This window comes from Rhamphochromis sp. 'chilingali', assembly GCF_963969265.1.
Source record: "Rhamphochromis sp. 'chilingali' genome assembly, chromosome: 5".
Taxonomy (NCBI): Eukaryota; Metazoa; Chordata; class Actinopteri; order Cichliformes; family Cichlidae; genus Rhamphochromis; species Rhamphochromis sp. 'chilingali'.
In genome coordinates, this window is record NC_137932.1 from 36,476,491 (window position 1) to 36,490,408 (window position 13,918).

At 41.1% G+C, this 13,918-nt stretch overlaps 1 protein-coding gene across 1 annotated transcript; it reads right to left on the bottom strand.

Annotated features, from left to right (window-relative positions):
• Positions 1 to 541: 541 nt before the first annotated feature.
• On the bottom strand, positions 542 to 10,044 carry ldhba (lactate dehydrogenase Ba). The gene is made up of 8 exons (XM_080882460.1): positions 9,888 to 10,044; positions 5,925 to 6,061; positions 4,712 to 4,829; positions 4,442 to 4,615; positions 4,177 to 4,350; positions 3,971 to 4,088; positions 1,737 to 1,860; positions 542 to 1,414 (listed from the first exon to the last, which is right to left on the bottom strand). Exons 2-8 carry the CDS (start codon positions 6,051 to 6,053, stop codon positions 1,247 to 1,249), a joined length of 1,005 nt encoding a protein of 334 aa, XP_080738586.1. The 5' UTR covers positions 6,054 to 6,061; positions 9,888 to 10,044; the 3' UTR covers positions 542 to 1,246.
• Between the last annotated feature and the right edge of the window lie 3,874 nt (positions 10,045 to 13,918).

Consider the following 13,918-nt stretch of genomic DNA (forward strand, 5'->3'; position numbering starts at 1 on the left):
ATTTTCTTTGCAGATCGTCTGATAATATCTCTGCAGTGCAGAAAAATCACGACCTATGAAACCCCTCTTTTTAAGTCAGCGCACACAGTCTAAAGCAGAGAGGCATGGTTAACAGAGAAAGTGGTTATGATGTCCGTCATCTCCAAAAGGAGATTTAGGGATTTTTTTCCCCCCGAGCCAGCTAAGACAAAGAAAGCTGGCTGTGTTGAACTTTGTTCATAGTAAACTTTTTGTGTCTCCTTGGAGCTAAATGAACAGGTAATACAAAACTGCTCCCCTGCCAACTTTTTTGAAATGTGCTCCTGACACAAGATTTAGAATGAATATTTCAGAAAATGAAAATTATTTCACTTTTAACTTTGATATGTTGTCTTCATCACATTTTGCCAAGAAAGCCTTCAAATGACTTCTAAATTATTGCATTTTGTCTTTTACATCAAACACAATCAAAAGTTATTTGTACTTTTCCACCAGATGATAGAACAGATTCATTATTTTGCTGCAGGCTGTAACATTAACATGAACAAACATCAAAGACACATTCAGGAGGTGTAGTTTTATTAAGTCACACACTGCTGTTTACAACACAAGGCCAGAAAAATCACACCTCGTATCCATAAATCAGTCCTAGCTGGATACCCACATGCTTCCACTGCTACTGCACCTCGCTTCGACAGCACAGAGAAAGAAAGATTTCCCATCTAGACCCAAGTATGTGATGATTTGTCTGCTTCAAAGAAGCAACTTCAGAGGAAGGCTGTCCTTTGGCTTTGTTGATTATTTTGCTCAGTGACTCCCTGCTCTAAATTAAAACAACACGTGAAAATGCAGTTGAAGCAGTCAGTGACACTTTGTGTGTTTTTCTTGGGGGTTTTGTGTGGACTTCTAAGTGCATATGTTGGCTGACACTCTGGATCCAAAGACAGTACAGGAACAAAGGGCATAGATGTGCTAACACAATCACTGCGACAGTAACTTAGGCCTAGCGCACGACGGAAAGCAAATGTGCCCTTTTTTAAAAAAAAAAGCATACCAGTGTTTTTTTAGACCTACAAATAATCTGGTGATTGGCATGGAGTGAGCAGAAACATGATGTAAAACTGAAAAGTTCCCTGACAGTCTTAAAAACACTGGTACTGTTCTTCAAAATAAGGCAACACAAAGCTAGAAGAATGGGCAAGATTATGAAAGGACTGCGTGTGCGAGGACAGGCCTCACTGCATCATGGGAGTGGTACGTGGTGTGTTCACAGGTCCTTGAGGTCTTTCTGGATCCCCCACAGTGTGTCAGCGCTCTTCTTCAGCTGGGCAACCTCGTCATCAGTGAGGGTCATGTTGACCACACTGTTCACACCGTTGCTGTTCAGAATGCAGGGCAGGGACAGGAAGACCTCCTCAGCGATACCGTACATGTCCTGGAAAAGACACAAACACAAAATGAAGAAACACACCAGATGCCCTTTCTAATTCAAAACCCCAAAGGGGATTCATAAATCATGACTAATGTTGAGAATTAACTACAGAATTAACTGGTGATTTACAGCAAATGTAGCTTTGGCCTAAAGAGCCAACATGCTGTTCTGTGTAACAGCCGCCACGTGAAAAATGGTTTTCATGGGGTGACGGTGGCTCAAGAGGCAGAGCAGGTCAGAAGGCTGGTGGTTTGATGCACGCTGCATGCCAAAGTAAGACAATATACCCCAATTGTACGAGACAGAGTCTGTGTGCGTATCTGACCTTGACCATGGTGGAGACGGGATGGACACGGCTCAGATTCTTGACAATGCTCTCGGTGAGGTCAGCAACGCTCAGGCCGATGGCCCAGTTGGTGTATCCCTTCAGCCTGATCACCTCATAGGCACTGAGATACAAAACATCATTATTAGCATCTGTCTGCAATTAGATATTAAATGTGTTACAGGAAGCTCGATTAGTTTACCCAGGCACACTGACAGGAAGGCTTTTATTATGGGGAAAAAGTTACAGGATTGTAAATCATTCTGAGCAACATGTATAAAGCCTTCGATCTTCTTATAGCAAGTCGAAAATATGTTTATTTTTTATATTGTTTATGTTTATTTTTTGAAGCGATATGATGCTGGATGCATATAAAAAAAAAAAAAAGTACTTTGAATGAATGACATTCTTTGCCTGTTGTAATAAATCACATTATAGTACACAGTAACAGTTGCTGCTTCTGATAAACAGTAGCAGCTTCATGTATAATTTGATAACATCTCTCTGGTCTTAAATGCACAATTATTAACAGAACCCACACCTTGAAGCGAGTCCTTGCACACTTACATTAGCTTCAGCTCTGAAACTAACTAAATACAACGACTGAGGTTAGAGGTTCTATTCCCACTGGAGCCACCTTCTGTATAACTGTAATTACTTGTGGCCTTGAATAACTGCAGACATTCCCAGAATGACACACATATTTAATTACAGAAGGATACTGGCTTCAAAAACAGAACATCTGTTAGTTTGATTTGTCAGATCACCATGCGCCTTCCTTTACCATTTTCTGTTTTAACTTCTAGCGGTCAGTTTAAGTGTCCCAGCAGCATTTTTCTGATTGTATGCTTGTGATGCAGATAATTACCGATTACTGAATGCTGAAGAGGATTTCATTTACTTATATACTGATGGCACACACATATTTGCATTAGGTAGTAAGATTATGTTTGAAAAAGTTTGACTTTAAAATAAAAGGTATTTGTAGCAGGGCGCATAAATACAATTAAGTGTGTCCCTGTATTTATCCCAATTTCCTTTTTTGTTAAATTAGACAAGTTTCTCTCTGGGTACATTTGGAACAAAAAAAAAAAAAAAAAAAGACAAAAAAGAGAAAGTGGCACTGGCTGGTCTCAGGTACTGGCTACAGGTGGAGGGCATGAAAATTCCCCCTGCGTGGCTGAGCTTGGAGATTTCTTCTTGTGCCTTATCCTCTTTACCAGCCCTGATTTATGCCCAAAAGCAGCCTCTGAGTGGAGGTTTTTATAATAACTCTATTGTCAAAGTTACCTTGAAAATATGGTATCAATTTCGTCGTTATTTTAAGTTGCCCTTTTTTCCCCTTCAGTCACCCATTTTGAAAAATCCCTCTTTTCAGCCTTCGTTAGTTGATGGTGCTTTTTATTTGTGGGCCTCCTTGGGTATCAGGTCTTTTTCTGATCTGTATATTCAGAATACACTTGCCTCCTTTGAACAGCTCTCATTGAAATTTGGCCTTCCAAAAAGTCACTTTTTTCGCTACTTACAAATCCGGAGTTTTGTTAAAGAGAAATCTTCCCAGTTCCCATCTAGACCTCCTTGTCATGACTTTGATAACCTTCTATCGCCTCCCCCTTCATCACAGGGCCTGATCTCTTGTCTGTATGGGAGAATATGTTCCTTTGGCAACTCCTCAACCTCGGCTATTAAAATGGCATGGGAGCAGGATTTGGGGTGTGTGATTCAGGATGACTTTTGGGATAAAATTCTGTACCGGGTCCATGGCTCCTCATTATGTGCCAAACACGGGTTGATTCAATGTAAGATTTTGCACCGCGTACACTGGACTAAAGCCAAACTAGCTCAACTATACCCCAACCTTAGCCTTGATTGCGACCATTGTCATCAAACACCAGCCTCTCTAATACATGTGTTTTGGTCATGTCCATCCCTCAAACAATACTGGATTAATATTTTATCAAAGATCATCCAGCTAACTCTCCAACCTGTGCCCTTAACTGCTTTGTTTGGGGTTCTTCCTGATACAGTTGTCTTGCCGACGCCCCAAGCGGATCTGGTAGCACCCACTGGTACTCCTATAATTATGAGGTGGGAGTGTATGTTTCATATTGTTTTATGTTCTTCAAAAAGAAAACGGCATATTGTTTAATTTGTCTTTTGTAAAAATGGATGCAGAAAACTTAATACAAATATCTGAGAAAAAAAAAAAAAGGGTATAGAGTTCAAAGTACAACCTGTCCACCACTGCCTTGTGTGTGGCCTTCCACTGCTCCTTATCGGCATCAGTGCCGATATCAGGGTTCAGCTTCTGCAGGTTGACTCCGGCCACATTTGCTCCGCTCCACACGGGCACTGAAGCAGGAATTCATGGAGATTTTACATGCAGATATGATTTTATAATGCTGTTATTAGACAGAAGCTAATTCGGGTGTGGACTCACCGCTGGTGTCTCCGTGCTCACCCAGCACCCAGCCGTTGAAAGAGCTGGCGTGGATGCCGAGTCGCTCAGCCATCAGGTAACGGAAGCGGGCTGAATCCAGATTGGTGCCGCTGCCAATGACACGGTGCTTCGGCAGACCGCTCAGCTTCCAGGTCACATATGTCAGCACATCAACTGCATTTAAACACAAACACACAATGCCGAAAACCAAATGAATATAAATAAATAGTATTCCTAAGGGTCTTTATGAAACTCTTGCACTTACCAGGGTTGGAGACCACAATGATTGTGCAGTTGGGGCTGTACTTGGTAATCTGAGGGACGATGGACTTGAAGACATTAACATTCCTCTGCACCAGGTTGAGGCGGCTCTCTCCCTCCTGCTGGCGAACACCAGCAGTCAACACGACTAGGCGAGAGTTGGCTGTCACTGCGTAGTCTGAAGGAGGAAGGAAAGAGTAACACATGATCTGCTCAGGCATGTATTCAGACATCTTTCTGTAGCATGGGGGTCAGTGCAGGTCCAGCTCCTGACCTTTGTCTGCCGTTATCTTGGAGGTTTTAAGGAAAAGGCTGCCGTGCTGGAGGTCCATCATCTCTCCTTTAAGACGGTCCTCCATCACATCGACCAGAGCCAGCTCATCACACAGGTCCTGACCACAGGAGAAAATTCACTACTGTATTTCCACACATTTCTCCACATCTCCGCCATATTCCAGGAGACTCTGGAGCTCCCCAAGACTCCAAAGATGGGGGGGGGGAGGAGAAAAAAAAAAAAAAAAAAAAAAAAAAAAACTGTTGTCAATTTGTTAATTCTATTCCATTTATATAGTGCCAACTCACAACAGTTACCTCCAGGCTAGAGCATTGCAAGGTAAAGACACTACAATAATACAGAGAAACCTCAACAAACATTTGACCCCCTATGAGGAAGCACTTTGGCAACAGAGGAAAGGAAAAACTCCCTTTTAGCAGGAAGAAACCTCTGGCAGAACCAGGCTCAAAGAGGGGCGGCCGTCTGGCGCGACTGGTTGTGGTGAGGGGAGGAAGACAGAACAAAAGACATACTGTGGAACAGAGCCAGAGATTAATAATAACTAATGATTCAATGCAGAGAGGTGTATGAGGATGTGTCCTTATAGGAGATCTGTTCAGGTTTCCTGTGGGCTTTTTAACATGCAATATGAAGCAAATGTGACTGTGGATTGTTGCTATGAAAACATATATATAGTTTCGCACTAAACATGAAACTCTCAGATGGGACTGATCATAAATGAGACACAGATTTCTGCTTATTATAGAAATATGGCTGGTTCCAGAAGTTTTTTAATTAGACAGCAGTGAGTTTGTGGAAGTTTCTTCACCAGTTTGGTGAAAATAAAAATCATGACGTCTGAAAAAAATCAGTGAAAAACTGTCAAACGGCCAGAATTTCCATAAATCACAGAGGATGAGTTAAGACTGTCAGAGAAACTGACTCCAAACTTCAAAGACATGACAGTAGAGCATGGGTCTGCACAGACGAGACACACTGAACGGTACTTTGTGTTACCACATCTCAGGTTTAACCAATGAGAAACAATGTTTTGGTGGTGACAACTCATCTCTTTTTCTAGACACAGCAGCCTCCCAGGGAGTGCTCACTTCTTTAGATCAAATGGTGGAAACAGGAGGTCATTTTATAATTAAATTTCATCACAGCTTTATGTTTTCCTTCACACACTGGCTGAAGGCGGAGTTTGTCTTACCCGCAGCAGGATGCTGACAGCACAGGCCATGCCCACTTGGCCCACCCCGACCACCGTCACCTTGTTCCTGGGAGGCTCAGCAGCGCTGCCGGCCTGAGGGCTGATAAGCTTTTGGAGCACTGAGGACATGATTGCACCTGCAGGGAGACAGAGAGAAACAGGAAATTCAGTCAACTTGTCAAATGACAAAATAAAACAAAGGGAAAAAAAAAATTTAAACAGATTGTGTTGACTGCTGCTGCTGAAGATGGGCCAGCACGGTGGTAGAGTAGAGGGCACTGAAGGCTCCTGGCTCAAACCACATGAACTTTGGGTTAAATGCTCACTCTAAATTGGGAATGTGCAGGAAAAAAATTTTTTTTGATGCATACAGAATAAAAAAAACTCCATGAATGTGACTTACGTATCCTAACGTTCTCCAAGTGGTAAGTGTGACTAGAAAAGCACAATATTAACTGCAAATATTACTGACCAAAACTATCTGTGAAAAGTTCTTCTAAACTGTTTTAAGCACCAGAAGAGAAAAAACAAAAAAAACAAGTGCTCCTATTCCAGTTAGCTCCAGTCTTAATTCCAAAACTCAGCCAAAAACTTCCAGAAAGACTACAAAAGCTCAGGTTTGTGGGTTTGCTCAAATGTTCACCTGAGCTAAAACTGTCCCATTTCCAGTTTACTTCCTCCCAGTCCTCTTTAAACATTCTGGGCCTATTACTGGGTGAGGGTTCTTATATTTTATCAGTCAAACTGTCCTTGTAGGAAAAACCCTGAAAAACTAGTTAAGCCACATAAACACATACTCTGGCACATTCATAACAACAACCAAAGGAACCAGCTACACAATGAACGGAGGGTGGTCCTTAGGCACAGAGGTGCTGGAGCCCCTTTTATGCATGTGCTAAACTCAGAGTTGACTGAACCACCTGTGATCAGCTGTTCGGGAACACCTCGGAGTTTTATTTTAAACTGTGATTGTTGACCATGCTTCCTGGTACAGGGCCCCAGGTGCTCCTTGTTCTCACACCGTTTTAAACCACAAACACCAGTGGAAACAGTTTGGAAGGTTCTGGCTTTCTCCTCAGACACTACACCAACTGGTGTAGGGTTTATTCTTTCAACACTGATACTGCTCTCTCCACTTCACCTACAGGTAAAATGTTTCCTTATGGACTGGTTCTTATATAGCGCTTTTCTACTCTTCTGAGCACTCAAAGCGCTTTACACAGGGGTGTGGCCGTATTCAGACTGCAGGCAGTAAGAAGGAGCCAGTCTCAGAATGACTGATTCACTGGAGGTTAAAACAAAATAATCTTGTCTTTTGTGTATTCTATTATTATAATAATTATAATGATTGTAATTTTTAAAACTGGGTAAGACCATTTCTATGCAAATATTAGCCATTTTCTACAAGTGAGAACAAAAATTCTATTGTATATACAAAAAGGAGATTTTTTGTTGTTATGTTTGTTTGGTACGAGTTGTAAACTTAAAAAAAAACCCATCTAAATCGGTATGAAACACTTACAAACCATAATAACATATGTAAATGTGATTTGGGGCTGAAATGTCTCAGTAACCTGCAGAGGGTCTACTGTGAAATGACCTACATTGGGTCCAATGGTTGGTTTTATAAACGCCATCAAAAAGTCAAACAAAGTGAGTTTTGGACACAAGCTGTTCATTTCATTAGTTAATCATTATTAAGTTAAAATGATTAAACACTACCACACTCAAGGTTGACTTTGGCTAATATGTTTGATCACAAATGATGTGACATCACCATTAAAAAAGAAAACAAAAAAAAACAAAAAAAAAAACACCATAAACACAAAAGATGTAAGTATTTGGGTTTTGGAGTGTTGAGGTCAGAGACAGCTTTGAGGAAACAGCATGACTGTGATGGAGTTAAATCTGCTACATTGTAACTGCAAACTCTTCTGAAACCTTACACTGTAACCTATAAACTGCTCCTCCCCACAAATAGAACTATGTGCTACTGTTGACACAGACCACACGGGTATAAATTTTGGCAACAGTGTCAGCCGTTTGCCAAGGTTACTCCATAAAGCACATTACATTGACTGATGAACATCATCATGGGACAGATCATTAGTCCCCAAAGCAATGTGGCTCAGGCCTATACCACATTTTACCACTAAACAATAAAATCATTTTTATTACAAGTATTTTCTTTATATCAACTAACATTTTTATTTTTTTCCAAATTATGTGACATCAGTCCGTCATTGTAAAAAACAAAAGAATATTTGTTAAGCTGAATAATCAAATAAGATCATCTCCACGAGTCAACTACTGTTTTATTTCCGTTCTCTTTTCTTTCATTTTCACATTGGAGCACAAGTTTCTGCCTGAAAAGACAAAAAATATCAGGAGACTCGGAAATAAAAATGTAGTTGATGACAGAAATGGTTTCGGAGAAATTTTGCAGGTCTTTCCGTCCAACTGCTGTCAGACTCTACAACATGGTCTCTCCAGATGACCACACACGTACGTGCAGACACACACACACGTACACACACACACACACACACACACACACAAAATACACAATGATAACTTTCGCCATGTCTGCTTGATGTGCAATAGTACCGAGTGCAATTTCCCAATATAACAAAGTATGTTATTCTATTCTTTTCTAATTCTTACTTCTTTTAAATTGTACCTTCTGTGCCATGACCAAAAAAATCCCCACATGTGGAACTAATATAGGTTTATCTTATCTGTTATCTTCAGCTGAAAGCCATAAAAGTATTTCCTTTTTCCAAATACTACACTGCTTACTTTCTTAACAGCCAGTGAGGCTCAATAAGAACAGGAAATTATTCTTTCAAAATAACAGTTAAATGACAGTTAGTTGTATTTTGGGGCTGAGGCCTTAGTCCTGACCTGTGCAGCTGTAAATATGGTGGCTCACACATCAAGGTCAAAAAAGTCAAAGACAAAAATAAAATAAACCAGACCTTACCAAAATATTACGTCCAATCTGCAGAAACTGCCAAATCTGATGTATTAACAGTGTAACATTTCAGTGCAACAAAATGACTAATATAATAAAATGACTGTGTGAACTGTAGATACAGTTATACAGCACATGATTTGAACGAAAACTGCTAGGCGAGGATCCAAAAAGAGATCTCTGAAGTTCACAGGGCCTGTGTTTGGAAGCCACTGACCTTAGCTGCCAGTCAGTGGTAAGAACAAAGCCAGCGAGGTCACCTTGTGTCATATTTAGCCTACCAACAAGCTCCAACCTCTCGGCTATACCAAGGTCAAAGAAATTTGTGAACAGGCCGTGGGGGAGGGGTGCTTTGTCTCCATAAAGGATCACCTTCTGTGCACACTTACACAGGATGTAGCTGCTGAACAGCACGTCTTTTCCTACCCTCTTAAAAATTACCATTGCACAATCCAGCCGTCAGCCACGTACATCACGTCTTCAACACGCCCCGAGTTCGTTTTTCCAGTTTGTGCTATGCCTCAAGGGTCTTGCATTGTAATTTAGTTACGTAAGAGTCCAGGCCCGAGTCCTGCCGTCCGCTTTCACGCAGAGAAAACTATTTCAAAGTCACGCGCACAGCGGGAAAAACGATTACTTGTAGATAACGATAAGTCGACACGGATGTGGTGGAACGCACATAAAGGGAAGGACGACGACATTCGCGTTGCATCACGGCTCTAGCTTCCTGAGTGGGCCTCTCCAATTGAAATAATTTTTTTATATCATTTTTAAAAAGCTAATATTAAACAGTGTTTAAAGCTGTGCAAAACAAGCGTGAAATCGCCCCAATTTTAACGATGCTGCAAAGATTGCGCAGACACTAGTGGAACTTCCTATTCACTGAAAATGGTTTCCTTTAGCTGCCGTTTTAACTCGGAGCATCCATTTCTGATGCGAACACGACGCCGCTTCAGAAAACAGCCACAACAACAAGAACATGGACTTACAGGTTTATAGAAAGCCTGATATTCGTTATCTGGTCCCGGAGGAGGAACAAGGTGATGTTCGGTGGCTGGTGAAGGATGAACAGAAATGTGGTGTGGAGCTGAAAGGGCTGCTGTGAGGAGGGGGAGGGTATAGAGGGAGGTGGATGTGAATAGGCTGGCTATGAGAAAGAGGTGGTGCGGGTCCGCCTGCTTGCCTGAATTCACACCTGTTTAATCAGACTCCTTTCTAGCATTAGTGGTGGTCAATGCGCTGTTTATAGGTGAAGATGAAGACTTTCGTTCAGTGATTCAGATCAGCTGCAGTTTTGCCATCTGTAGCAATAAAGACGTCCAGTCATAAACATCATTGTACTCACAAGCACTTTACTTTGGATCATTTAAATATATGAACGTCAAACGATATCTAAAGTGTAAGACTTTTAATTTCCACATCAGTGTGCTGTGAAATTATGTTCCCTTGGTTCCAAGTTTCGTTCTCCGCTTGCTGCCATTAAAGACTGGTAAACTACATGTGGACTACTTTTAATAAAAATGATTATGGAAACTGCTCATTGTTGGTAAATACAACAATGCATAAGGCAAATGCAATATTTAAACTGGCATCTTTGTTTTCCCACTATGGACCATACCAACCTAGACTCTCTTTGTATTGTTCCTTGGTGATTGTAACAAATAAACTATCAAGCACGAGTTCCCCCAATGCAGACTGTTAATTAATGCCTGACCGAAAGAGTAAACGACTCTGGAAAATCATTACACTACAGTTAGCAATGTATCTACAATTTCCACCTTCACTTCCTCATTTAACTCCTTCACTTCCTCATTCTGGCCATGTCATGACCCAGTTTATTCCTGCATACAGGCAGAAACTAAAAATCTCTGAAATTGTCGTGAGGAAATCCAAAAAGTGGTCCAGTGAGGTAAAATAATATCTTCAGGCTACTTGGTCTGTGCCAACTGGGATGTGTTCAGGACTGTTACCAGTAGTTTGGACGAGTGCACAAAGTTCAATTTAAATTTAAGTCATTTCCCTTTATATAATGCCAAATCATAACAACAGTTGCCTGAAGGAGCTTTAAGGTGTGAATAATACTAAGAAAACAGAGAAAACCCCAACAATCAAATGACTCTCTATGATAAAACAGGAAGACCAGGTGCAGGCTGTGCAAAGATGCCCCTGAGACAATCCAGCACATACCAGCAGGGTGCAAGATGCTAGCAGGCAGTGCATACATGTAACTCCATAACGAAGTGGCTGGCATAGTTTACATCTGTGCCGAATATGGCCTGGAAGTCCCAAGGTCAAAATAGGACACACCCCCGAGGGTGACTGAGAATGACTGAGCTAAGATCCTCTGGAACTTCCCGATACAAACAGATAAACTGGTGATGGCGAACCAACCGGACAGTGATAGCTGTAGCTATGCCAAATAATAGCAACATCAGGAACATGAAAAGCTGAAGAAATACAAAGGACTGAGAGAGGAACTCGAAAACAATAGGATGTTGCAGCCTTGCCCTCTTCATCCAGCAACACATTCATACCTTAAGGCACCCAGTCAGACACACTGAAAATCAGTATGTGAACAGAAAGGGAAGTAAGAAAGGGAATATTGGGGAAAGTGCAAGAAGACATGCAGAGTCAAAAGTCTGTCACAAAACACCCCACCCCCATCATAGTAGCTGCATTCTTGCCTTATCAGTATTCCTCATTCTCTTTATCTCTAACACTTCAACGGCTTCCAATATTTCTCCCAGCCATCATTATAAACAGTCATCAGTTTGTCTCCATGAGGAAGAAATACGCAAAAAAAACAATCCCAAAAAACAGTAATCAAATATTCAGGTCCTAGTTTGAAACAAACAAAATTAAATATATTGATGCATGCTCAATCACCTGGGTAAGAAAATCTCAGAAAGTTGATTCTGTTCATCTGGACATTGCATTTTCAGCAGTACGCTACATTTAGGTCAAAGTCAAATTCAGCTTTATTGTCAAAATTTGTATGTGCAGATCAAACAGGGGAATTTGAAATTGCATTGCTCCAAAGGCCCTCAGTGTTACACTTAAACAATATAAAAGATAAAAAGATAAAAATCATATGCGCAATACAGTACAATGAGGGCTGGAATGGCCATCGGGCATACCGGGCATTTGCCCGGTGGGCCGCTCGTGATTTTTCGTTTTTATCGGCCGACGGGGTTTTATTTCTTTTCTTCTTCTTTTTTTAATGGTATAAATGAATGGTGGTGGATTGGCCAGTTGGTCATGATCGACTCTGGGCTGGACCAATTACAGAAGGAGGTCGAACTTTAAAGTTGAGGTGAAAAGGAACGCGATTTGTCCCGTACTACTTCAGCTAGAAAGTTGCTAATTCAGTCATGAAACTGATCAATGAAGTTTCATGACTGAAAGAGGAAACCAGCGGAGGTCGCGCTAAACAACAGCGGCACGTTTAAGCTTGATCAGCTGTTGTTAGAATTTATTTAATATTAATTTCTAGTATCAGCTGATGTTTGCTGGAGCCACAGCTGTAAAAACTGCTGGTCATGATGTCGGTTTGGATATCTGGTGAGAAGGAAACATGAAAATGAAACCAGGAGATGTCCTTACTGAATCATCAGAGCTGAACAGGTGACGGGGAAACAGGTTTACCTTTTAGGTGACATGAATGAGGTGAAGGGAAGTTATGAAGTGTTTCTGAGAGACAAATAACACCAGGATCCTTTTCTAAGTAGCTGACAGCTACGTGTGCAGGGGCGGGTCTAGCAAAGTTTTGCCAGGGGGGCAGGTAGGGCATTAACAGGGAAAGGGGGGCACAAAGAAATACTTTTCTTTCTTATTCTTATTTAAAATGTCTAGCTTTTAATAAATAATTATCTGAATCTTACAACCAAAGTTTTCATCTGATGTAAAATGTACAGAAATCCATTATAGTATTCAGTAAATATTAAGTCTAGTATATACCCTTGTAAGTTATAGTATTCTTTCCTTTGGGAAGGTACCATCTGTGCAGTCTGCAATTCTGTTGAAGAAAGATGTTGAATCTATTTAATTACTGGAGAAAAAGAATAGATTTCTGTGCATTTGTTTTATACGTGCATTAAATTAAAATCAGTTTTGTCAATTAAGCATCTTGAGGCAGAGGGTACGGGAGTGGTTCCCTTTTTTTTCTTTTTTTGCTGGGAGTTGGCAACCCTATTAGTTAGGTATATGTAATTATAAATTAAGTTGTTTTATATTTTTGCTAAGTACTGTTTAGAATACCAGAATAGGGAGGCTGGTGTAGGTTTAAGTTTATTATAAAGGCTTTATGGATTTTCCTGTAATACCATGGTGGGCCGGTCACTAGTCAAAATGCCCGGGCTGATTTTTTGTCCCAGTCCAGCCCTGAGAACAATACAATCTTATATACACAACAGTTTGCCATCCCGATGGCAGCAAACTGAAAAGACTGTTGGACGGACGAGTGGAGTCACCTGTAATGCAGAAGGCTTTTAAGGTGAGGCAGGTGCAGCAGATGTCCTGGAGGGAGGAAAAAGAAGTACCCACAATCCTCTCCACTGCTCTCACTACTCTTTGTAGCTTTTTCCAACAGGACCCAGTGCAGGAGCCGTACCACACAGTGATACAGCTGGCGAGGATACTCTCAACAATGCTTCACTAGAAGGTGCTCATAATGGGGGTCGAAGTTCTTGCTCTCCTCAGTTTGTGGAGGAAGTAGAGTCGCTGTAGGGCTTTACTGACCATGATGCTGTGTTTTTTTGACCAGGAGAGATCTTTATCTTCTATAAACAACTTTAAAGATCCAATTTCCCACAGGCCTCAGCAGACTTCTTGCTGAATTCCATTTCTACTAGGACCTTAAATGATATGCAGTCACAGTAAGTGGTGTAGAGCACTATTAATCTTCTCAAAAATAACAAATCACCAGGAACAGACAGTCTAGCTGCAGAATTTCATGAGGTTTTTGCTACTGAGCTAGCTCGTTTTTATGTGAAGGAACGTCTCAATGAAGAAAGTCTTCCAC

Excerpts from the sequence above, each read along its gene's own strand:
- ldhba (XM_080882460.1), bottom strand. The coding sequence starts at position 6,053 with ATGTCCTCAGTGCTCCAAAAGCTTATCAGCCCTCAGGCCGGCAGCGCT. Across the intron at positions 4,830-5,924 it reads CTGTCAGCATCCTGCTGCGG|GACCTGTGTGATGAGCTGGC; the intron begins GTAAGACAAACT and ends TCCTGTGGTCAG. Across the intron at positions 1,861-3,970 it reads CACAAGGCAGTGGTGGACAG|TGCCTATGAGGTGATCAGGC; the intron begins GTTGTACTTTGA and ends TTTGTATCTCAG.